We start from the raw sequence: 27670 nt of genomic DNA, 5'->3' as shown, positions 1-27670 counted from the left end.
GATTCATAGAATCTTAAGCGCTGTATACCGAAATATTACGTCACGGTTGACGCTTGTTTGGTTAAGCGCGGAGGAAGTAGACGGTGAAACGAACGATCCATTTCCGCGTAAGTCACCATAAATAGCGGCGAAGGATAAAAATGTTGCCCGTTTCCGTTCACGTTTCGCGGCTGTTATCGCCGCTGGAGAATACCACGCGTTTAAGTGGCTCGATAAAAGGAGTGAATCATAGCCGGGACTCTCTGTTGTCATGTCGTGAGAATGAATTCGATGAGACACGAACGACCGGCCCTCGTTTCACCGATGTGGATCGTGTCGCGAATGAAAACACGTTCGTGACGATTCTTCGTCGGTGGAGATTTACCAAAACGCGGTTCATTCGATCGAAATGGTCGAATCGACGAATGATCGGTCTATAAAATTATTTTAGGAAATGTAAACGCTATACCTGAGCTTCGATTTTCTTCGATGGTAAATGTTTTATATTTATTCCTTTTAACATTTGCTAGACGCTAAGGGGAAGTATAAATTTTGTCATTGTTTTTTTATTTATTTGTATCTAAATCAATTATTAGCGGATTATTATTCGGTGTTAATATCTTTTCTTTTTTCTAATTTACCGATGATATAAAATAAGATATAAAGATAAGTGAATTTTATGGATTTAAAGGTAATTTTTAAAGTCTACCGATAGCAAATGAAATTAAATAGTTATCGATATTTTCTTACCAGACAGTAGTTGCAAAAGGCTTATCACTGCTCTCGCCGTCTCTTTGAACTTATTATCGTCCTTTCTGTTTCGAGAAACCAAGATACGTCACGACTTTCTAATTCTCCGTGATACACCGTGTTTCGACCAACTTCATTTGGACGTCGCTTTCTAAATGTATTTTAGATACGTGCGTATGTATCTTCCTTTTTGTCATCCTTCGTTATCAGAATAATTTTTGGAGCTGTTTATAACACTACGTTTTTAATTTTTTGACAACCAAAGCCATGAAAATTGGAGCTGTATCATTTCGGAAATCGATACTTTGGAATTCGAAGGCTACGAAAATCGAAATCAGGAGCTCGTTTGTTACGAAAATTAGCAATTTAGAAAATAGAAACTGAAGACTAGGATCATCGTCTGGCAGATCGGACAACTCTGCTGTTTAAATTTGTTTTCATAAATGAAGGCCATTTATTTAAAAAATGAAATCGACGGTTCATTATCTCGGAAATCAAGAGCTTATCATGTCAAAGATTAAAGTTCAGATACGATATAAAACAGTTATCGAGTTTTGCTATCTTCTGTCAGATATAAAGTTCTCCAACGAATGATCTTCCGCAGTAACTACGATCAAAGTGATCGAGAAAATCGAAACTAAAGCTACGCGAATGGATCGAACCTTTGACAAAAATCTTCGTAATTAAGTTGAAATTAATTAGTCCGTAAATAAGCAGCATTGGCTATGGAGCTGCGTTGTGTTCGTTAAGTTTAAGTATAGTTGCCGTGGCTGCTCGATTGAAGTGCATCTCGATTTAGACGCGGCGAGGGCAACGTGCACCTAGGAACATATAGAGCCCGTGATGACGCGCGTGCTGTTTAATTTGACCGTTTGAGTGGCCCTCGATGATCCTAATTGTGAGTCTTCTACGTCTTAAATAATTAAAAGTATGTAGCCCAAGTATGCCGACTTTTATATGATATTCGATTTTTATACAAAGCATACCATCGCTGATGGACTAGAAATGTAAAAGTAACTGGGAATTTATTACAAATTCTTAACGTTATTAAAAACTTACTTATCAAAAGAACCTTCTATTCAATTTTTATACGAAACATACCATCGCTGATAGACGAAAAGTTTAAAAGTAACTGGGAATTTATTACAAATTCTTAACGTTATTAAAAACTTACTTATTAAAAGAACCTTCTAAAAATACGATTGCAAGAGACATACATGTACATTCTAATAATACAATGTAAAAGATATAGATAGATATACATTCTAATAATACGATAATTCAATCGGGAACACCGGTGATCCTCTGCCAAGTAGTCGATCAATCTCAACTCAACATTCCACATCTGCAAACCCATAATAACCCACCTAACCCCGCCACCAGATCTCACCGATCCTCCGTGCTCCTAAAAATTCCTCTTTCACGAAGTTCAAGTCTATTTTCAAGCGGAGAACTTTCCATGATAAAATTATCGTTTAAAGAACGAACGTTACGCGAAGTAAGAAGCACAGATTAACAACGTAACATCGATGGGAGAAACATTCTTCGAACATATCGAGCTCGATAAGCAGAAAAAGAAGCATCGTATCCTCTTATAGAGCGTTCGAAGGAATGGCTGGCATCCTAATAGAGGAAGGCTGCGATCTTTGGAACGGTTGGCAAGGTTCGACGCACTTGCCACTCTCTCTTTCTCTCTCCCTCTCTCTCTTTTTCTCCGTTTCTCTCTCTCCGTATGCGAAATATTCGACCCAATCGAACCCGAACATATTCTAATCTTAAGCCTTTTAATCTTCACTCACTCGCACGCGTTATTTACGACGTCATTACCCGTAGCACGGTCGATTGAAAACTTCACGCTTTCGTTGCTGCAATACCGCAAAACGCGCGTCTCTTGACAAATCACGCTACCGTTTCGTTTGAGAGGGAAATTTGTTGCTATCGTTGCGTGCACGTTTACTACGTTGCCTAGTTCCGATCGTTTATTTACTCGGAAAGTAAGTAGTTGCCGGAATTAGAGGGAATATTTGGCTACGTTCGAGTAGCGATGATAATTAGGTATGAGAAATTTGAACGAAAATTCGTTCCGCTTACAGATTGGCTGCTTTTGGCGCGATTGACTAGATTTGCAGGATATAGAAATAAATTAGTTAAAGCTATTTGAAATATATTTGCAATATATAATGGAGCTGCTCGCATTCTTTGGGTATGGATTGTATGGACGATTTAAACGCGAAGAATTCTTTGATTCTCCTTGGAAATTCGACACACCGAACGCTATCGACTAGATCAAAAGAGAATGCAAATGTATTGATTACGATTATTTGGAATATTTGAGTATATTCAAAGATTATCACGTTAACCAAGTATTTAATACTGATAGTAGTTTGACAGGTTATACATCACCGATTCGATACATTCGAGGAATTTAAAAACTTATCGTTGATGTTTTGGTATACAAGCGTGTCGATGACGATGTTTGAAGTCTCGTTCGATAGAACGTGATTCTTGATTTAAGCAGATACAAGCGAAAACGGGTTAAATGAGGATACGAGCACGACGCTCAGAGTCGTGACATCCTTGACTCGAAAGTGAGTCAGCCGCGCGAGTTACGCCACTCGTGACACCTAATCGTCCTTCTCGAGTCCAAGTTCAGGGCTTCTGTCGTGTTTTAAAGGTTCCTCCGATCGTGAAAATAGGTCAGACCCGTTGCGATCCGACTGTTCCAAGGAAAGCTTGAAATATCGAGACATGGAGATAAAATTTCCGAGAAACTCAACGAAGGACTATGAAATCTATCGTATAGAATGTACGTATATCTAGAGAGATGACTCATATCATTCGATCGTTCTCTTTTTTACGTAATTCGTACGCATCATCGTAAACACAAACAACCATCATCTGCTATGTAATCGCCACGTAAGAGTGGATTCTACCGTTTGTTAATGTTTCTTTATGTAATTTTCAATTTATAAGGTTTCTCGAGATTCGGCAATTTTTACTTTACCGTTAATATGGGAAATACCCACTGTGAGGTGTAAAGTACGTGTGAAAATATCGCTATTATAATAATAGCGTATTATTTCATTTAAATAGTAGTTAAGGTATACTATAATTATCACAGACGTGTTATGACGACAGTGACAAAAACCGTGCTAAATAGCGTGACTTAATAATTTTTAAACAAAGACATAATATTACCATTTCTTAGTCTCTTATTTAATTGCAAATTTCAAGACATTAGAATTTCTAAACACTTTGTTTACGCGCGTTGATCACATAAATAAAAATGTCCAGATAAATCATTTCCAACGAAATAAATTAAATAAGAATTTCATTTCCAACGCGTTAAATTAACCAAACTACGCTACATATATGAATAAGAATCTGCTACTATTATCATGCAAACCGTTTCCAACAAATCGGACGACATGACGATTTCGCGAAACTGCAAGATTCAAAGAGCAACCAAGCCAAGTAAGAAGAAGCAGAAGAAGAAGAAGAAGTGGAAGCAGACGAGTAAGAGTAAGATTCATAAATAAGTTTGACCGTCGAATTTCGCGGTATGTCAATTAGATTCCGCGCCGGGAACGTTGCACATCGTGCATCCCTTGTGCACTACAGTCGCTCAATTCACGCTGATAGTACTCGCTTGGCGATTACGTCATCGCCCAATGAATGAACCAGCGACCACGCTCAGTCCCTCCAGTCGTGTGAGTTAGCCTGTTGAATGGCCGAGCGTTTGAACGGAACCGATCAGTCGATGTCCATTCACGTTTCGATCAATTTTCGAGTCTACCAATGATTGGCGATAGTCGCTCCAAGTTTTTCAAGTTCAAGGCTATGGATGTTACGGAGATGCGAATCATCTTGAACGTGATTCGAAGCTTGAAACTCGCGAAAGTCTCGATATGGCCTTGAATCGTCCATGTAGTCGTGATAGTAATAGCAATTTATTAATATCGACGCGACGAGATTTCTTAGAAAAAGCGCAAAACAACGAGGAAAAGAATAAGAAAAACATTGATGGACGCGGTTCAAGGAAAGTAACAGCGTAAAGTATAACGCGAAGACGTTGAATCTTTGAAATGTCGTCTTATAAAATGCGTTGAAAGATTCGAGAATTTAGCAATTTCAAAACGCCCGTAGAATTGTTGTAGACGTTGGAATACGAAATTGGTATAGATTCGTTGATATCCATATCGGAGCATTTTATGGATTCGTGGAAGAGAAATTAATTCGTATTTTGATGGTTCGATGAGAGCAGTGGTTAATTATTCATCAGCGATCGTGGGCGAATAGGACGTATTAAGGTTGAATAGGAAATGGCAGTAATTCTCTTAAAATTCTCTTCGTTTGATTTTTTCAAAGAATCACCAAAAATAGACTCGTTTCGTTTTTCCCTGCGTCGCGCGCGTATCGACCAAAAACGGCGCACAGAAATCTCCCAATAAATCAGCAAACTTCCTCTGAAAAATCCCAGTTTATCAGCTCGCTAATTCTTTTCCTGCTACTAAAGTATTCAGGGCGCGGCGTCGTTCGAGAAAATTCCCCGAAGAAGCATCCTCCGTGGGCTACCTTTCCGGAGAACGAACTCCCTCCCTGCAAACCAACAAGCTCCTCCACCTCCTCGATCCATCGATGAATCATCGATTCCTCGGAAGCGGTGTTCTCTGTCGCACGATTAGATGCCCCTCCACCTGTTCGAAGACTTCTTCGTTGCTCGATCAGGCCGAGATGGGCACCAGCTGATTCCGATCGCCTACTCTTCAAAATATTTGAACACTTGCCATAGGAAACTTTTATGTCCACGTTGTACGTGTTACATGAAATATTTTCAAATTTCATCAGCACCGTGACAACACGCGACTGTCATCGGTATATCGTTCAAATTTCAAAACAATCTGAAAATCTATATAGAAGCTACAAGATTATTCGTTTTGATCGAGCGCGTTTAATAAAAAATTAGTATACCTCGTCGCATAGCCACGTTGAGGATACGGTCGATGTTACATCGTGTCATAATATCGAGAAGAAATTGTATCGATTGCTTATATGGAATATATATGGGATATTTTGTAATTTTTATAATATATTTACAAAACATTCTTTCGAACTTGATTCTTGATCCTTATATCGATTAGAGCGCCAACGAGATTCCAAAATGTCTCGTATATCGCACGTAATATATTCATAAAAGGTATCTACAAGTGTTCGAACACTTTCGTGAGCCTGTCTATATCGCTGGTTCAGTAACTCTCGTGCCGCGTGATAACGCGCCCCGCCATTGATAACGGGGTATTTGTAGCGACTGGGGCACGAGCGTAGCGGTAGTCTCGCGTCGTGGCTCGAGCCGATCGAATGCCAGTCGAATCTGCCCCGACCATCGATACAGTGTTCCTTACAACGACCTAAACCGATTCGTGTACCGGTGAATGGTTGTTCGAACGACTTAGTTCGATCACCTTTCGCCTTCGCTATACGTACGTTTCGAACGCGTCGATGTCGACAGTCCGCGAACGGTCGAGCTCGTGCGATGATCCAAACGAATGCTTCTTTTATCGAATTCAATTCGTTTGAGGTTGGATCGAAACGAATAATTTAGCAAGTGAGTTACATATTGAAATCGTCGAAGATCGAGTCGAAGCGAACGAGTTATCGTTATATCGTGAACGAGCAGGATTTCGTGGAAAATTGGAGGTGGAGTGTACCGCGAAGACGAAGATCGAACGTCTTATCTAATGCAATCAATTTCTGTGTTGGATTGATCTTTCGTTGTCGCCGAGGTGTCGTGACCGAAATGGCGGCTTGCGTAACACCGTTGTTACATCTTAACGTGTTACCATTCTGTCGCGACGCACTTCTTTCTCGCGTAATTAATTGGACGTAATTCAGCGCATAACATTAACAAGAAATTATTTACTATTCCTTACTAGATAAGAAACTGGTAGAAATGTCATTATTAGATGTATCGTTTTAAAAACAAGAAAACTGTACTATGAAACGAGCGATTTATTTAAAAAGACAGTCAATTCCGATTAATTCTTTTCCACCGATTCTATCAAGTTGATAGAAAATTATTTTATTTTATTTATTTATAATTTAAAGAATCCTGTTTCTCGGTGCTTATCGTGGTATCGAAGAGAGGAACCCGATGAAAAGAATCCTACGTTTCAAATTCCAAGTGCCACTCTTCTCGTCGACTTATTCTTGTTACAAGTTACAAAATGGAGTTCGAAGGTTCTTTCGGACGACATGAGGCACGTGAACGTTCGATCGAGCCAGGTTTTCGGTCACGACGGTTACGTAATGTGACGTGCGTGAGCTACTTCCGCATGATCGGCTGCATAGAAATGCAAGGCAAGGAGAGACGCGTCTCGAGACCGGCTAGAACAAAAGCCACGTGCATTCCTAGCCGCGCACGCGAACACGAGACGATATGGCGCGCTGAATGCGTGACTTCCTCGGCCGGAAACAGGACGTTTCGATTCCCTTCGCGAGCCAAGCATCGATGCACGCAGCCAAAATTGGCCGACGGTATCGAAAATGATCCAACCGCTCCTTATCTGCGTCTCTTACAGCGAATATTATCGGCGGCGCTGATAAGCTGTGCTGATAAAAACTTCTAAGTGCCTTTCTGTTTCTTGAGTCACGCGTATTATGACAATCTTTCTTTCCTTTCTTTTTAGACGCGGCTAATTTACAGCGATTTTCATCTTTTGCAGTTTGCATTAGAAACGTTTTGACAATGTGTGCTGAATTTTCATATTAAAGTTGCCCGCAGTCTATAACATTTTTTAGAGATAGCTTTGTTCGTTCGAAAAGAGAAATCTTGTAAAAATTTTCTAAATTCTTTTTTATATTTAAGAAGCTAATTCTTCGATATATTCTTACCGCATTCGATATATTCTTCTCAAACATGTCCGAACCTTAACCAGCACAAATCCAACGTTTAACGGAAATGTCGTAGTAGACATTCGATAGTTCTTCAAGTACATACGTATCTTTGAAAATGAAACACTTTCATCGGCTGCATTCCTCGCTTATTCAAACTTCATCGGAATTTCATGGCAAGAAAAACAACGTCTCTATTTGGACAGCTGTTTTACAGAGGGATGATGGTCGCGTGTCAGAAAACCGTAGAAAGCGAATCGATCTCTATCGATCTGTTTGCATTGGTCCTACCACGAAATCGTTATCTTGTCCCGTAATTTTCAGTCGTTAAAACAACGTTCTCGAGCACGCTTAATTTTGATACCAGCTTCGGCGTTCTATTTGCGTCCCACGAACTGCTCCCTCGTTGATAACGGACTTTGTTCGCGACCGTAAATTCATTGCACAGCGAAAGATCAATCCATTCGCCGACTAAATAAAATTCAGCGCGTTTTAAACTGAAATTTATAAGGAAAAGAAATACACGCGAATTTTAATATCTCCGTCGTGTTTGCTTTCTTGATACAGTGCGTAACTAGGAAAATAACTAGACCGATTGGATCGTGTTGGGAAAGAGCTGTATGACCTGCGAAACTATCGTCGAAGTCGAGTGGTCCTTGAAGATTCTATGAATAGATCGTGATAAATAACAAAAAGTAGGAGCTGTGTAACGATCAATTATCGAACATCGGTTGAAATTTCTTCGCGTGGCAGTGAGTCAAAATAGATTTATGAATGAGCGTCGACCGGGGACTGAACATGCTGCACAAGCATGGGAGCAGCAGGTCTCACAGCAGTTTGCTGTACAAGGGCAGGGGCGCTTTTCTCAAATCGGTAAGTTTATATCTTCGCTTTAAGAATCGCTTGAAGAAAATAAAATGCAATGGTCCGCTATAAGATTACATTATATCGATGATCGATAATATAAACAAAATTGGATCGCATATTGCTTCGAGTTTCGTACTCGATAAACTAAATAAAATTGGCAAGAATTTTCAGTCCCGTACATACGTTTCAAATACATTCAAATGCCTTCAGACACTATTATCATTATCCTATTGTTATCGTTATTAGCTGTCTAATCTTTTCCTTTTAACTATGACAAAGCAACGTCATGTAACCGCATATAAATAATATTCACGTGTGGAGTAAACATGGTACGTGTCAAAGGAAAGTTAGATAGCGAGGCAGCAATTAATCTCGACGTCGTCGTCTCGTTATCGAGATCATAAGTGACATGACTTCCCTCGTTCGCGTAATTACGCATATTTTCGCAATGAGTGTTTGGCGCGAACATGTCGAATGACATCATACTCTATTTGAGTAGGTGTCGAGAGAATTCAAAATTTTACAAATTAATCTTCGCTCGGCAGAGTGTCGCGTCTGACTCACCGATTTTCCAGTTCTTTCTTTTTGTCTCTCTCCTTCTCTTCTCTCTGATTTTTTCTAAGGAAGCTGGCTTCGATCTGTGTCGTTCGTTCATTGCCACGGCGAATGATGTATTACGTTGTTTGTTCAAAAACGATGACGTTTCGTCGTAGCTTGTTCGTTGCGCTCGACGAGTAGCTGTGGTTTACAAATTGGATACTGAGACGATACAGAACGTTTTTTTCTTTCTTTTTGTCTTAAAGAGAAAGATTTAACATCTATTGTTTCAATGAAGAAATAGTTCTGTTTTAGTTTAAATTGAAGTACAGAGTGCGCAGTCCGTGAGTCACCGGACGTTTATTAACTTTAAAGCTTATTTATCTTATTCTGTATTCAGGTCTGTACGATCCAATCTTGTCATTAGACTGACATAATTTTTCAAATTGAACTTTTACGATCTTCTTTACCTTTGGATACGTTGCAAGACGTTCGAGACGATGTCTCTAAAAAATCGTTGAAAAATTGTAACGAGAAAGTTGAATATAACACCCTTCGTTGAAATAGCTTCGTGATAAGATTTCCCTACAGTTTTCCCTACGAGATCTACACGATTAAACAGGTATCGATTTCATTGTATAAAAATAATATTCATCTACCTAAACTTGTTCGCACCTCTACCTGCTTCAACTCTTTTTATCACTCGAACAACCACTTCTCAACCCGAGTCCAACAAACTTCCAATCCTGACGATCCTATCTCGATTCACTTATCGCTACATTCGATGTTTCCTGTTACAAATCTGAAAACAAACAAGCTACAGATCGAACCAAAAGAAAAGAAAATTTCCATCATCCTAATCTACGTACGTATCTCGCATCTCTATTCGCTTCAACTTCGGAGCATCTCTTCACCCTTCACTCTCGCACCTCTCATTTATCACCACTCGAAATGCACTCCATGTCGATGCACGTTGCCGATCGAAACGAAAAGAAAAAAGTAGCTGTAAAAAAGCTGTTATTAACAGAGAGGAGAAATCTAATCTGGATAGCATAACGGCCACGATAAAGAGTTGGACTTTACAACGTCGATCATGAACGAACAAGCGAGAGAATTCTGCGAAAGAAGATGATGCGCTATATGTGCACACAGCCTAATCACAACGTCACGGTGTCTCGTGTGCGTCATTGTTTCGGTCACAAACGAGATTCGCGGTTGTAACCATCCATCAGGCAATCAAAGCACCGCGTCACGATCCGTTACAACGGCGTGACATCATTGCGCTAAAACCACACGCAATGTCATACACGAGTACACACGTATATACATTCTAGGCATATCAAACTGCACTCGCTGTCTAGGAATCGATGTTGAACGTACGGTTATTCTACGAATGTGTCGGTTAGATTGTAAAGTTTATATATAGAATTGCATACACGTTGCAACGAAGGGGTCAGGTTTTCTAAGTTCGCCAGATGACTAATCGGTGTTTACTGTTGTGATGACTTCTGGTTCGTGCTCGTACGAACGACTGTGATCGGAATAGCAAAAGCGACGATCGCGCAGGGACAGGTGGCTCGGCCGCCTCGATTTCTTCCACGAAGGTGAATGAAATGGGAATAGCGGGAATCTTGGGACGAATGCATCGATGCAATTGATCGTACTGAGGCTGTTTGAACGGATTAGCCGAGAAATCGTAGCCGTCGATGAAGTAACCGCGTGGAATTTGTGAAACTGTTTATCAAGATTTTTGGAATCTCTATTCGGATGTATCTTCTTTTTGTACTTTTCTTCTTGATCTTGTATTTGGATAAAATTGCAACGGGGAAATGAATTTGTATCTTAGTGTGATATAAGATAAATTATCGTAGGGCAAAATTATGATTTATGTTATCTTATAAATTTCGTAGCTATTTAATACGCGTTTCTCAGCTCCTAAAATGGTGTGAAGGAACGTTGAGAAGATTTCTATTTTATAACGTCGCGAGTATCGTGTTTCACCATCAGACGTGTGTGTATCGAAACATTATAAAATACTGTAATGTACATTATAAAATATTTATTTGTTTGAACCACGGCAAAGTACTCATTTTTTATAAAGTATCCTATACGTAGATTAATCTATGTATGATACCGATTGCATGAGAATCGTAAAAGGACGTAAGACGCTGTGGTCATAATTAGAAATTCAAACTCGAATCTCCTCTATTCACGCACTTTCACCGTCAATCATTCGAACGTTAAGATAATAGAAACTAAAATGTGTACTCTCTTCTTTTCACTCTTGAGAATTCGAGCCGCGCGCGGCCAGCATTTCCCATCGAAACTTACTACGACTCGATTGCATCCGTATACCAGAACATCCACCGTCTTACTCACAGTCGCCCACTTTCACCTCCACAATGCCTCGTTCATTCATTCCTCAACGTAAAAAGTGAATACGCTTTTGTTTCGAAACGGAGGGAATGACACACCGTACTATAATATCGGCGTTCCTTAACATTCTGGATAAACGTCAAAATACTCGATTACATAATAACCAGTAGGATACGGAGAATCCGTATGAATCATTGCTTTAAAACATTGTTGATTAAGATAGACAAACTTGACTAAGCACTTTCAAAAATGTCTCTCGCGATCGTCTCTAGATATCAAAGATAAAGACATTGTTTTCATCGCGATATACCTTAATAGCATAAATCGTTACTCTCTGTTCGACGATTTACTTATCCGAGTGCTCTACCTCGAAGCGATTCAACGATCTCTACGTAATATTATTACAAAACGAAAATTCCTTCGATACTGTGTTACCAATCGTTCCATAAATAACAACAATTCACCGAATTACAAATCAATGTACGCGTATTAAAATACGGTTGAAAAGTTCGTACAAAATTACACGTTTCGTCACCACGCCATCGAACGTAACCTATTCGAGTGTTATTCCAACATCGTTTCAGCTGTCCTCTCGAGGGACGCGCGAAAGAACCAGACTTCCTCTTCGAGTACCTTGGATGCCTCTTCTCCGTGCGCATTCCGCGCCAGTATTCCGACACGGTGACGCAAATCGTGTTCAAGCGGTCGCAAACGGGTTAACAGACCGCTTCTCGGTAGCGATTCGTCTCGTGCCGTTTCTTTGGCTACCGTGTCGCTGCTTCTTGGAACCGTTGCCTCGACTCGCGTGCCCCTCTCTTCGAATCCGTGATTGTCCGAATAAAACGAGACTCGACGAATCTCTTACGCAACGGAGAACGTTGTTGATTGAGCGACGATTAAACGAGGTAAACGGGCAATTTAATTGGCGTACATGGTTAAAGGTAATTGAAGAGTTTAACCAGGGAAAGAAACGACGATAGGATGAGCTGTGCAAAAGGTAGCTTCGATAGTTTCAACGTCTTCTTTTTTTTTTTTTTTCTTTTTTTAGAAACTTTGAAATGTTTGGCTATGGCATTAATTTTTCATTTTAATAAACGTGTTTACGTTAAGTTATTAGGTATTTTTTAACGCAGAAGAGAAATCTGGTATCGTCGAATTCCCGATTTGTAGACCAAGTAGTTATTTACTATTGGAATATTTACCGTAGTAAGAGTGCTAAGAGAGTAGGCAACTTGTTGTTCCTCCTTCCGCTGTAATCAGCATCTGTTAACTAAACAACTACTGATTGTTCAGTACACGATTGTGCGATCGTGATTCATCTTCGTCTTTGCTGTATGTAATCGATACTTATCATCCGCTTTATCAGATTCATGTTTAATGAATCATCCCAGTTCCTCCTGTTTCCTCCAACTTCGTTCTGTCTTAATTAAATTTACAAACTGATCGTACCTACATTATCCATCTGTCATAGAATTATTTTTTAGAATCAAGAAAATTCAATATACGTAAGATATTAAGAAGATCCTTCAACGTATTATAACTTTATCAATTATTCTCTATATTTAAGCTCCATTTCTCCTGAGGTGGTGTATATGTCCGTGATAGTTGTTGGGGGGCCTCGTCCAGAGTAATTGTCGCTAAGGGGCTGTAGTATATATGTGGAGGCCGACTGAGATACCGAGATAGGTTTCTGCGTACTGGCGTAGATGCCACTGCTTGGGGTACTGCTGATTTTTCTTCCTAATTTAGTTGCGTAGAAGAAAAATCGGACTCCGGTCGCCGGGATTCGAACCCGGGTTCCGAAAGTTCGTAACCTAAGACGCTAACCACTGCGCTGTCGTCGTCCAAGGATAGTTAGTGTCGAGTGGTGGTATTTGGCTTGTCGAGTACACTCCATTTCCATCCAAACCCGGTCAAATGATCGGTTCCTAAATTTAATTTAAATTTTCTTACTATTCCTTTTGTTCGTCTGACTTCATGTAAATTCCATTAATTAATCCATTTTTCAATTTTTGTTAATATAAGAATTTACATAAAGTTAGACGAACAAAAGAGATATTGACGAACGTACAATTTTTAATTAAATTTTGAAACCGGTCGTTTGACCGGGTCTGGCAAGGTTAGCGTTAAAAATGAAGAGCATTTTTCCAAAAATAAATTAGAGGAATTTACGACGGAACATCGATCAATTAAGATTCAGGTAAGGCCTTGCGACCTTGAAGCGACGATTTGTGCGACTAATTAATTTGGTCAGCCTTCGAATCATGCTGAAGCAGTTGCCAAATCGAGAGGCATCGGTCCGCAACGCGCGCTCTACCTAATGACATGTAATCATCGTGTTCCTTGTGTCTGTGTTCTCTTATATAAGGCTACAGAATGCGCTGGCCGAATGCCATAAGCTCGATATAAGTGCATCGCCACCGATAATCGTCGAACGCACCATTTTTTTGCGCAATTGCCGATGTCTTAATCGTATCGATTGACTTTTTGCCCATTCAACTTCTATCGTACACTATGTGTGTAGCTTATGGTCTAACGAAGAAACGAAGCGTGGACTATTCCGATCATTTTTTTTTTCCTATTAAAGTGGTCAGCTCGAACGAGAAGTTGGTTATTATAATTACCAAAGACAACGATGCTGAATGCTGTGTATGTGATCCTTAGCGTGTTGGAATTCAAACGCTGATTATATTTCTCAATATTAATTTATGTGAAGTGGGCAGAAGGAATTCTAGAGAAGCGGTTGTTGAAATTCTTTTGCAGATTAAATTCATTAGATTTACTTGCAGTAAAATATAGATAAGAATTCGTATTCTAATAATTCATCCATTCCTCGTGACGTAAATTTTATGAAAACTTTTATGATATAAATAAACGATATAAATTTCGCGAATTTGAAAATTTCGGGTCATTGGATTTTTTAATTTCTGAACCTCTCAGGGATTTTTTTTTAATATCTTTTAGTTTCATCTTGATATAAATTAAGATAAATCCTTTTTGTGATACATCATTCTTGGTTAAGATAAACAGTACAAACTACATGCTTCGAAGTTAAAGAATAAGGTCAAACAGCCTACAAACCAAATCCGTCCAACTTTCTTTCTACTTAAAATAATTAATGGCCCCTAAAAGATCCTCAGCATCGATTAATTTCTCATCTAGAACCGGCAATTTGTCACTTTCAACTCGTCAAATGTTACACGGTGCTCTTTCTTGCTCTGATCCGTTCTAGATTCATTGTTCCAGCTCGTGAACGACTGTTTCAAAGTTCTGGCTGGCGTGAAAGTTTTGCAAACCGGTCCCATAAAGGATCCTTTGGGCTTCCCAAATCGGAAGTGCCTCTTGTCTGTTGGTCGAATCGTAAATTAAATATATTCCGCTGAAATTCATTTAATTCAATTCGCGTTTTAATTATTCTTACGTCAATCCAATACGAAAGTTGTGCAATTTAAATGAATTTATTGAAAATATATAAAATGCAAACGTAGTATTTCTCGTGGAATAAAAGATCAATGAAATCAAGTAATCTTCGGAAGATCTTGTTGGAGATACTTTGAAATTTAAATGATATTTTTAGATAATATTTTTAGAAGATTAGATCAGTTGTACTGAAATCGTTTGATTGTTTACTAATAAACGTTTATTGAACGCTTTGATTACATCACAGCCAGCTATTTATAAGTACAGTTTCGACAATATCAAAGCTGATAAGAATTATCGATCATCAAAAATTAGGATTAACAAGGATTACCTACCTTTTCTCGGTACAAACTTGATTCGTGGTATTATTAGCCGTTTCTTAGATTATAGTTTCTTTCACTCTATCCAAAATTAAATATAAGAATATTTTAACTAGATATAGTCTCAATGACTAAACAGGTTTTCTCGTTATAGATTTCATATTTAATATACATAATTATGTTTTTCTATTCGTTGACATTAACTCAAACACGTTTCAGGTTCGAGATCCCAGTTCTTAGAGCTGCTTGACCTTTTTTAAAATTCATAATTTTATAATTAAATTTATTAATATTAATTAATTAAATATTAATTAAATCCGAGAAATCATGATCTCCAATGAATTCGAACTTTGTTTCGATGAGGAACGGAACATTAGTTTCTACACGTGACGTTAATCGCAATTTCTTTTATTAAAATTCTGGTAAATTTTATCAAACCATATTTCTCAATAAGATCAGCGATTAATTAATTACAAATTCACGATTATTTCATCACTGTTTAGAAACTCTCTGTTTTTCATATTTTTTTCAATTCCCCTTCCAATTTTTCCTACCTACACCTAAATTTATTTAATTTTAACCTTCTCTTAAAATTCGAAAGCTCTTTTACCAATTGATTACCCTAATCTGATAAACAAAATCACCAATAATCGATTCCCCATTTAAAAAAATTTGTTGCCATTTATATCTTCATGCAAATCTGCAATTTTATATTTCTTCCGATTGTTCGTTGAATTTTAGTTGATTTGGTACTTGCTTTAGAATTCGTGGCCTGTTATCACGGAGTCGGTAAGGTGGATTTTCTTGGCGCGAAATTCCTCCGTTTCTTATCTCTGGTGTCTCAATGCCACGACGAGTCGTCAAGGAATTCCTGCTCTCGGCTAGGCGAGAGAGCTCCTTTATGCGCGTAGAACCGGAGGAACGTGTTTCCTTCGGAACTCACAGAGGACTTCTTTGTTTGAGCGGGCAACAGAGTGTCGCGTCACGCCGTACACACCTTCCATAGCTCGATCGCGAATGAAATCGTCGGAATTAGAAGAAATTTGCGTCATTTCGCGTCACACGTATGATTAGATAAACGAGTACAAAGTTTAGGAAACTTGTGCAGATGCAAGATTCAATTTTTAGATTCTATTTAAATGTGTCGATTTATTCGAGTGGAAGATGTCGAAGACACGCACTGACTCATCAGAATATTTGTATACTTGCAGAAACATTTTATGAATATATTATGCGTGTTATGTGAAACATTTTGAAATTTCGCTAGTACCGTAACAAAACTCTATTTATCACGATTATATTGATAAAGTTTCAAACAAATCTGAAAATGTACATAGAAGGTACATATCTCGGGCAAGTTATATTTTGCAGAAAACAGAAAAGAAAGTATTTAAACAATCGATTGTCCATTATATCGTGCTGTATATTAATCCTTTTATATACCAAATATATGCATGCAATAAATATCTTGCCGACATTTTGATCATCGATGAATCTCTATACGTAATTAAACGAAAGATAGATAATGAAAGAACAAAGATAAAGTAGGCTACAAAGTTGAAAACCATACGTGTCTTGGCAGAAGAACAGAACAAAGAACTGCATGAAAGTTTTCAAAGTCTAAACGTGTTTATAGAAATTTTATTCTTTCCATCTGAGATACAAATCTTATACACGTAAATTGCAACATCTCGTTTTCTCTTATAATAAATAAAATACAATGCGGCCAACATTTCCCAAATAATTAGCAAAATAATTAAATCCTATTTAGATCTTAAACGCGGGACATTGTGCGAATTATAAAAGGAGCATAAACAATGAATAAGATCAAGATGAAGAGAATCACAGTGGGACGAGGCTCGAATTGGAGCCTTTGTATCGTTGGAAATCCGGCTTTAACGCGCGGCGCAGCGGCGTCTTCGTCAAGGATTATGAACACGAGCTTACAACCCGTTCGTATACAGACGATTCTCCCGATACAACGACAGTGTCACGAGGCGACGTCTCCGAATCGCCTCTTTGTGTCTGGCGAGAGTCAATACGCCTACAGCTGTCTGCCAATGCTCTCGGCGATAGAACCTTTTGCTTGCTCGAAGCCACACGGAAGCGCCAAGAAACTGTCTCCGTTATACTCAGCTGGAAACCTTGAGACTCCATTCCACACGCGAAATAGACAAGTTATTGTTAAATGACAATGTTTTTAATTGTCTCGATTGAACTTTATCAATGCGTTTGATTAAATGCCTTTGGGCATCAAGGTTTTTCTTATAGATATTTCAATTGATGAAGATGCACGTGGAATTGTACAAAAGAGCGTTCTTTGTAACCAGACAAACTATTAAGTTGTTATTTATTAGAAAAATATTTGTAAATAGCGTTCGCAAAATTTTTGCACAAATTCTATAATCATTCTACAGCTTTTTCGCCGGTGTGGTAAAGTCATGTATAGTTCTCGAAACTTGCACAAAAATACTTCATAATATACTTCTTCTTCAGAAACATGTTGACATGATTTTCAAATTTCGCGAGACAAATTTCTATTTAAATTCCATCTCTTCAAGTCTGTTCCTTCAAAATATGAATTTGCGTAAACACCCGCAGCCTGTTAATAAATACGATTAATTTTCTACACTCGTCGATGATACATGGAATTCTTAAATGATCTAGACAATTATCTACGTGATACGAAAACACTTCTAACGAAGCGAATTCAAACAAAGCGAAACACGCGTCACTCGAAAACCATCCAAGAAAATCCTATCACCTGTTCCAACAATAATAGACGAGCCAAGTCGAAGTTATCGATCGGAACAACCTACATAATATTTTCACTATCGATCTCATTCTTATCTAGGGGCCCACGTACCTATGTAATGACGACACGTTCAAACAATCATCAACAACGTGCAACAATACTTATTCGAATCGTGCCAAGAAAATCTAATCGCTAAAGGAAATCAATGGATCAATGGATCAATGAATCGTGGTAATTGTAACAGAGCGTTTATTGCGCCATTTATGGCTCCATAAATCAAATGGCGCCAATGGTTGACATTTATCGTTTCTTTTCTTAACGAACTAGCTGGAAAGAAATTAGTTGGTCGCTGACCTATCAAGGCGGCGCGTCGCACGCCGCACCTAACTTCTTATCTATTTCTTTTCGAAAATATTTCTCCTTATCTTTTTTCCTTTCGTTCCACCTGTTACATTTTCCTCTTTGACTTTTTATCGTTGCCCCATCTTCGATCCGTTGACTGAATTTTCAGTTGTTACATATGTCGAGGACACCCGGTATACTCTCACCAAAATTCCACGACATTCGACGTCCTGGTTGTTGAAGTTTTCTTACATTCACCTCGTTAGACCACATTCCAGTCTTTGTGTCCCTCTTTTCCATCGTCCAGCTGCTTACTTTTTCTCCTTTGCTTCTTTCTTCATCGTCGCTCGTTCCTTATACAGTGCATCGAAGATGACTTACGGGATTGGGCTCTGGTTGCTGAGCTTAAGAGGTAATGACGGTAATATCGCTGGTGAAGAGGTTCGTTGTGCAGCGTTTGATATGGTTGGTTCGCGTCTTCTTTCCGAACTTTCTCTGATCATCTTTTGGGCTCGATATTGTAATTGCTTTACGGTTGAAAGTGTCAAATAAAAAAGATTTTTTGCGATACCATAATTGTGGATATGAGATGATTCATATCATTTCAAGCAGTGTGTGGCATTCTTAATTACTACACATGAATAGAAACTATTTGCGAAAGTTTTATTACATGGCCATTTGTTGTATTTAATACTGTTAAATTTTGGTTTGAAGCTGACTTTTCTTACATGGCAGCAAAGTGGTTAACAAATTGTCTGTCAGATGAAGTATCCTGTATATACAAATCGTTTCTACAAAAGATAGCATCGTGATCTTCGTTCTTCCTCCTATATTCAATTTCGACGATATGGATCTTCGAAAAGAGGAAGGTTTAATCACTTTCATTGCAATCTTCGGGTCTCTTTTCCTGAAGTGTCCAAATCTTGAAAGAGTTCCATATGCCATAACCCTCGCTCCGAATACCGACTGGCATACATTCTCAGCTTCCTTCGGTGGTTCGTTCAGTATCACGATAGACAAAAATCCTGACCTAGATTCTCAGACGTTCTTCACTGTGAGCCCAGAACAGTAGATAGGAAAGAGGAAACCAACATTCCCTCCAAACGTAAATCAGTCGAGGGCTGTCACGAGTCGCTTCTAGACACGTTAGTTTTATAGACAGACTGAAAATAGATAGTGATAGATATACGAGTGTTGTTCCAAAAAGAAATTTTATTAACTTGCTATATAGTCCAAAGCTTTTCCGGTGTATGATGTAATGTTCTCAATTTCTTTTTTCTTTCTGACACAGTTTTATCAGATTATAACATATATAATCAAATGGAGCAGAATACAAGCAGCATTAAATATTTTTGCATATTATGTGCACTCTGTACGTTCTTCCATATTTAAATATCCCGCTAGTAATCGATCAGTGATGCATTTTTCTTTATTTTCTACGATTGTTTGCCGTTTTACTTCTATATTTTCCATTCCACTGTCATAAGGCTCTCGACTGATCTTCTAATACTTTACAATTGTTATTTACGAGGCTGCCTGTACGTGTGTCAACGTCGTCGTTCTCATACATTGAGAAGCCTATTACGTTCAACATAAACAAGCAACATCATGAATTGAATTTTATTCTTCAATTTGAGTTCCAATTGACATGGAGATTCGTAGAAGTCAAACCATAAAATCGATCGATTTTTCGATCCCATTAATTGCTCCGCTACCCCTTGTTGAAACGGGGGCGGTTGTAAAACTGGGACAACGATAACTCGATTCTCCGAATAACGCGGCACTTTTTGTCTTCGGTCGTTCTAGCATGACGAAAAACTTTCGTCGGTCTCCTCCGCATTGTGTACAGTGTCCAGCCTTTTATCTCTGGTGAAGAAAAAAAGCATAACTAATACGATAACGTCTTCATGATCCTCTTCGTTCTTTCGTTCATTCATAAAATGGTGCCATCTGTTTTATGTAAGAAATAAAGGAATTTCAAAAATTGACGTTTATTATTGATAGAATTCTTATTAATGACTTTGTAATATCCATATTAGAAATAAAATATTTAAGACTACGAAGGTTTTATAGAAACTATCACAATGACCAAAATCTCTCATTAAATTTCAATATTATCGAAAAGCTTAACATCAGAATTACTAAATAATTAGTAATTGAAATCGAAATGAATCTTTTACAAAAAGATCGTTTAAATTTCTTAAAATACGGCGTAAATTTATTAAATTTGTATGAGACTACAAATTTATCATTTTGTCTATACCAGTAGTTCCGGTATAAGATTCAGACATGCGTGTTTACGTTACGGGGGGGTCTTCCTTCTACGCTTCGAATAACAATTACCTGAGATTTAACGCGTTTATTTCATTAATTCATGCGCTATATATTAGTCAAACACATCTTCGTTAATTTAGTTCATTGCTTTTTCCTAGAATCCCGACGTACGACCTGGTTTTCGTTCTTAATTCGAGGCTTTTCTCACGTGCGCGTTCGCTATGCGGAATTCGCAAGTTCGCGGGGTCGCCGTGGCGGGGAGGGCGGCGCTACGATCGCGGCTCTCGCGGCATCAGCGCGACACAGTCGCTCAGTTCGAGTCTGACCGTCACGCGATACTTATCAATCTGGCAGCCGGTTACGTGTGTGCCCTCAGTGTCAGCCGGTACACATTCTACTCATTCATAGATATACGAAATATAGACTGCGTGTACCATAGAGCCTTAGAGATATTAAATATACTTAACGTGGTTTCTCTTTCTCTTTCTAACAATTGTTCGTTCCAGCCATAGAAAAGGAACGGAAGACCTCGCTGTTTATCTCTTCTTTTTTGAAACAAGGATCTTCATAAGGCACTCGCGATCTATATTTATGTTTATTTATACGTTCTCCGGCATAATCATTCATCGAAATCGATCATCGTTCAATATTCCCCGTTACGAAAGTGACGGATCTGATCAAAAAGTCATCGTTGCGTAATTCGTAGTCTGGATGAAAGAGCAATCACACGCGTAGTCAAAAACCACGAGTAACGATGACACGTGAAATTGAACGAATATCGTTCCGTGTGACACCAGTGCCCGTGCAGATCCGGGAATCGCATCGGGATGCTGCGAGTGCATGTCGATGGAGGTTCTCAAAACGATAAGGAAGCAATGGCGGGGAGAAGAAGAGATAGTAAAGAGGAGTAGGTTGCAAGAGGAAGTGTGCGTGCCCTCGCTGAACTGTCAAATGGTTAGTGTTTCGGCCACTCGCGCGCCACTGTGCCCGTTTAAATACCGTATCGTTCTCCTCTTAACCTTTTTATATCACTGATTGAATGATCATTCGTTGATTATACCAAATAATTTTGGCCAATTTTCATATGTGACAACTATTTGTACACAATTTATGTAATTAAGTAATGCTTCTTATATGGATGTTTTGTATTTTCTCTACTATCTTTATCAATTTTCACCTGTTATAAATATCACCATACAGTTCTTGTAGTTAGTACTATATAACAATATGATAGCGTTCTGTTTATAAACACTTTGAAAGCTTTAGGTTTTTCTATATGCATTGATTACTCTGATGTTATTCCATGGTACGATTTAGGTGTCGCTAATGTATAGAATTAGTATCAAATCAGTGCGTTACTAACAACAATTATTGAATTAACGCTAAACTAATGTCTCGCCTTACTATCGCATGTCAATATAGAGTACGCGTGTACTCTCCGTTTACTCGTGTACTAAACGTGAGTACACTCTGTTTACATTTTGCCGTAGCAGTTTTTTAAACGAGTACTCGACGTGCGTGTATGCTGGTGTGTTGATACACAAGCGCGAGCGGTATGCGAACGTGTTTCCTTCGGTTCCGTTGACCACAAGGTTCCATTTACGTAACAGACGTGTTGCGAGACTCGCATATCTCGCATGTCTTTTTCCTAGAAACGTCCAAGTGTGCTTGTAAGCCGTACGTGGAATCGAAAGCTTTACGAAGCTTCTTCGTGTCACTTCGATTATTTTTCTTTTTTTTTTCCTCCTATTCCTCTTTTATTCCTCTCTTATTCCTCTAATACCAAGTCTAACCTCACTCGAACATCACTATGAAACAACGGCAGTGTATTTCTCTAGTTGCATTTCTCGGTCGCGTCATCGAGGTCGAATCTAAGAAAGAACGTATTTACTTCTTGTTTATTGGACTTCAGTAATCTTCTCAGAGTGGAAGCGACAAACATTCGTTTCCATAATACTTTTCACGCGTTATACCAATATGCTTTCGAAACGCGAGCCAATTAATGAAGCGAGAAAGGTCGACCACTTTTCAACGAATTTTCAAGATCCGGGATCAGCTGGTGGATCGGTCGTGTGCAATTAACGGGCACGTGGGTGGTAGCTGTTCGCCTGATTTCCAGTCGCAGCGACTTTTCACAGTTCGATCATTTGTACTTGGTGTGCCGTACGGTGAACGGTAGTACTTGTGTACGACAACAAATTACGATATACAGACTTATGCAAACATTCTGTCATTAAATTCACTCATACGATAGTAGATTTTTGACACAATTTTTGAGTCAGTATAAATTAGTGCGACGATTATGTTATATATATTTAATTGTTTTAAATTCGAGAATAAAATGAAATAAATACATCGAAAATAATACGAGCCAGCAATGAAAGTTGATGATTAACCACGTGTTTTATTATTGCAGATGTCGGAGTTCCCAGTGGAGGGAGGGGAAAACGGTGACATGCACACTGTCATGGAGAATTTTCAAAAAAAGAACAACATGGTGAGCGGAAGGAGCCACGTTACCCATCATCCACAGGTCACCTCGTCGTCACAGGTAAATTTTCAATTACATATTTAATGTAATAAAATAAAACACCAAATGATGTTACATACATAATAGAAAAGAAGATACAAATATTAAGGAATGTATATCAAAAACGATTATCGATAGACTGGATTTTTATGCAAAATATTAGGTCATTCCATAAGTTCGTGCCGTTTTTCGAGCAGTTATATATGTTAAGATTGTTTACATAGCTTTCAGTTTCATGAAAAAATGTAATCCCCCTCTCGTTGTACAACTTCTTCCTATTTTTCTGGTAGGGCCATTATTCCGTCTCGATAAAAGTTCTCTTGTTTTTCTTTAAAACATGAAATGTATACACAAAAGTCGGCACGAACTTATGGGATGGCCTAATATTTGTATTTCAATTAAACTAGACAATTCTAAAGAGATAGACAAACAGACAATTCTAAATATATAACTCTATCTGTATAAGTAGACTGCACATATTTATGCAAATTTCTATTTTTCTGAATCTTGTAACAAGTACTATACTTTGTACACTTTATACATTTTTGCATATTTAACGAACTCTGTGTATTTTTTACAGAAGTATAAATGCATAAACACGCGCAATCTATATGTATATTTTATGCTTTATATGATCTACATTTCTGTATACGGCGTACATTTTTCTATATTTAATCTCGCGTAAATGCATAAACATTCGCGTAAACACCAATCTAATTACCAGATAAGTGAAACGAATTTTTAAATAGAAAGAAATCAAAATACAAAAAAAACGAAGGAAATGCTGGTTAGTTATTTATTATAAGCTTCCGACGTACCAGGCTATCGATTGATTGCACTCAAAGTTTCTAAATGTAACCACTGTTTTGACTGCACGAATTACATCTAATCGTTCACATGTTTCTCTGCCAAGAGTTGGCAAAATTCAGGTCCAAGAATGAGTTTTAATCGCTGCAACCCCGTCTTCCCTAACGCGTGTCTCTCAAGAATGACTTAATAAACTGCCATCGAACTTTCTATTTGGAGATTATGACGAAGAATGACCTTTAATTCGACTAGAGCGTCGCGACGCGACGCCTCCCACCCACGCTGAATTTCCCGAATTTCTCGAAAACTAGGAATTATTCTGTCGGGAACGCCTCCTAGTTCCGAGACCAGCTTGAACGAATTTCCAAAATTAAATCGACGTCACTTTTCACCAAGTATCACGCGCCACGTGGCCAGAACAACTCACAGACCATCTTAGAAAGAGAAAATTCTCAACGATAGCGAAGTTAAAACACTTGGTGATCATCTTTGATAAAGCATGATCGATATTTTGAAAACCTATTGCGAGTAAAAATACGTTTAATTTCTACGAAGCGTGAGGTGTTCGTTATAAGCAGATTTCGAAATAGATTTTATAGTAACAATATAACAGCGCGAAGGATAAAAATTCCTCGATACATTCGTTGCTATTAAAATATGACTAACTGTGTGTTTGTTTTTCGTTTGTTCAAAATGGAACTTTAAGTGCACGTTGGTCTTTGTACGCGTCTACTTTCAAATCCTGTTATTTTCTGTTTATTTCGGTCACGGGATATCGTGATTTCTTGAAACAGAATTACCTACACGTTCTCGTTGAAACTATTTATACCTTCGCTTTTTATGGGCACTAAAATTATACATATGTAATTGTACTAAGATAGAATCGTCCGTAGTTGTTATCTGTGTTAGTTGCAGTGAGCAAAATCTTCTTGGCACCGATTGGTACACGTGGAAAACGTTGAACCCTCGCATAATTTCGGTCACGTATTTCTTTTCAATCACGTGACTCTGATTCTCGGCAGAAGCTTAAAAAGAAAGAAGATCAATTAAAAGATCGCGAAGAAAATTTGGAATAAGATCAAAATTCGATTGAAAGTAAGGGAGAGTCTAGGTTATTTATTTTATTAAGAAATTATAATATAAAGATCTAGAAACGCGATTCGTTGGTCGAAATCAATTGATTATGCAATGATACAGAGTCCACGTGTTTCACTACCGCCCACTGATACCCTTATCATCGAAACATTCTCTTTTAATTACGCCTCGATTCCATCCTTAATGGATTTCCATGTCAGTAAGCTTTCGATACTCATCAGTGTATTTTGTTTCGAGGCAGCGTTCTTGAAAGTGCAGTGATTTATCAGTTATTTAAATAGCTTCTTTTATTTGATAGCCTATTTGCATCGATGAGTCGATTAGACGAAAGTAATGATCACCGCATAATCATAATTAGACCGTTTTTGATGCAATCTGTTGAGTACGTAATTATTTGAGAATTTCTTACATTCTTTGTATCAATGAGTGGCAATTACTAATTGGATCGATATAGTGATTAGATATGCGAATGAAAAAAAAAAATTGAAGTTCAGATTATGACTGAGAACTAGTGGCTTATTTACCGAGAATTCATTAAGAGATGAACCAGATTTTGAAATGGTATTTGTTAAAAATTCACCTGTGTATTTAAATCTAAATTAGAACGATGCAATTTCGATACAAAAATTCACACGCAAGCGATCAAATGATACAAAGATTCATCGATTAAAAATTTAGTTCTAAATAATTTTATTCTGAACTCTATATTTTCATAACATTTGTATCGTTATCGTAAGTATCGCTATGCTTCTTGAAACTCAAATCTTTAAAAACTTTGATCACGATCATCAACATCGTACGTACAGTTCCCAGATACTTGAATTAAAAACCGATCTTTCTTATCTCTCTTTAGTCGGAATTCTTCGTCTCTAAAGAAATATTCACATAATCACCGATCTTATGCATCCTTCTCTCTTTACGTAATTCTTGCCCACGTGAATTTTTTTTTTAACCTGACCGAAACCAAACATACGACTTGCAGGCCTGCGATCCTCAAGGATATCATTCTCAAGGATTCATAATCTCTTCATAACCGCTTCATAATCTCTCTTCTTCCTCGGGACGTTGAATTTACTCGTCTTTTAACGAACGTTCCTAGGAATGTTCTGAGAATCTGTTGAATATTAGAGTTTCCTAGAGTATTTAGAAAATAAATTTACATCGTTTGTTTGGAATAACCATCGAATCGATCGTTGCCACGGCAAATGAATTATTCGGAGTTTGATTTCACTGGAAATAATCCGCTGCGTTCGAATGTCTGATATACAGGGTGTGCCAGAAGTAGAATACTGATATATGATTACGGAGTATCGAGTCTCACATAAAGTTTCTCTAATTTAAAAGCAATTTAAAAGACCGCCTCTGTTGTTTGACATGACATTTCACTTCGATAGTTTATACCTTCGATTACTCGGTAGATTTTTCTACTATCCGATAACGAGAACAGTTCGATAATCGAATCTTTCGTCGCGCCGTCTGATCTTTTATATCATCGAGTGCTTAAAATTGTTCTCCGCGTAAGATTTCTATTTAAAATTTCCTCTTTGTAAAATTTCAAATACACAAACTGAACGTAAGTTCTGATCTATCTTTCCTAAAACGCTGTCATCTAATTTCCCCGAGACAAATCAGATCACCGAAATTACATAATTTATCGAGAAACGCAAGTTTTCGCAATACACGCACAATAGCCGTGAAAATGTCATGGATTGGGTCCAAACAGCTTAACAAGAACGAAAAATCTGTGAAAAGTGACTGGGACGATTCGCGTGAAAAACAGAGACCAAAGGTGTGCTTTGAGAGAGCGGTTGCAAAAAAGAGAGAGAGAATGAGAGTGAGAGAGGAAGAGCCTGAGACGAATAGGCGAGAGTGAGTCATCTCACGTGGATTTTAAATAGAACGTAAACGGCTTTTGACTCGGCAGATGCTGACGACGAACCAGAGCCAGAGCAGCAGCAGCAGTTCGAGCAGGGTGGCCAAATCCTCGCAGAGGATTCTTACCTCGTCTTCATCGAGTGAGATGAAAGCAAGCTCCATGAAGAGCGACCTAAGAGAACTTCAACGCGGCATATCCGAAATGAAGAACAATATTTCCACGAACTTTTCACAACGATTGCGAAACAGCATGGAGAACCTCGTGGATAGGTAGGTCCTTTAAATTATTATTACTCTTTATATTCGTTTTAGATTCGTTTATATATTTAGTAAATTGTTTCATTGATTTATCGGTGATCGATCATCTTGTATACGTGTGGATCACTATGTTATTATTTTGATAATTTCGTTATTCGTGTTTAATATTAGTATGATAATTATAAAGGTATACTTGTAATGGTGAGAGTCGTGAATCTCGGATTTTAACTTAGAGCAAGTTCCGCGATACATTTCTTGACATTTGAAATGTTGAGAACAGATAAAATCTTTGATATAATCGATGTTAAGATTTTATATAGAACTCGAGATTAAAAAACGATTTATTGTAGTCGATTGGGAAATTAGGATTGTTACGAACGAAGATAAAAGTACATTCAAGAAAATTTGCAAAAAATCAATCCTATCGAATCAACGTAAATGAAATTAATAGCAATTTCTCGTGCCATAAAGTGTCTGGGAGAAATCTGAAATTGACAGCTTACCAAGAATACCACTGAACTGTCAAAAATCTTCAAATAAATTGTCGTATAAAATTTAACGAATCCTGCGTACAGTATTAGATTTCTATTAAAC

General features: G+C 38.0%; 1 protein-coding gene across 7 annotated transcripts in view; it reads left to right on the top strand.

The window, feature by feature from the left end:
* LOC126915956 (NAD(+) hydrolase sarm1) overlaps nucleotides 1-27670 on the top strand; it is a 137811-nt gene that overhangs the window by 87589 nt on the left and 22552 nt on the right. For 4 of the 7 annotated variants that reach the window (XM_050721213.1, XM_050721211.1, XM_050721212.1 and 1 more), the window contains 2 exons: nucleotides 22928-23062; nucleotides 26868-27088. In XM_050721213.1, coding sequence (XP_050577170.1) covers nucleotides 22928-23062; nucleotides 26868-27088 — 356 coding nt within the window. Of the gene's footprint in view, nucleotides 1-8200; nucleotides 8494-20909; nucleotides 21466-22927; nucleotides 23063-26867; nucleotides 27089-27670 lie in introns of those variants that run through there. The other 3 variants (XM_050721210.1, XM_050721208.1, XM_050721209.1) reach the window with 3 other exon arrangements.

Source organism: Bombus affinis, chromosome 5 (assembly GCF_024516045.1).
Source record: "Bombus affinis isolate iyBomAffi1 chromosome 5, iyBomAffi1.2, whole genome shotgun sequence".
NCBI classification, from domain to species: Eukaryota; Metazoa; Arthropoda; class Insecta; order Hymenoptera; family Apidae; genus Bombus; species Bombus affinis.
The sequence above is the reverse complement of the archived record's forward strand: the minus strand, read 5'-3'. Positions and strand labels throughout refer to the sequence as shown.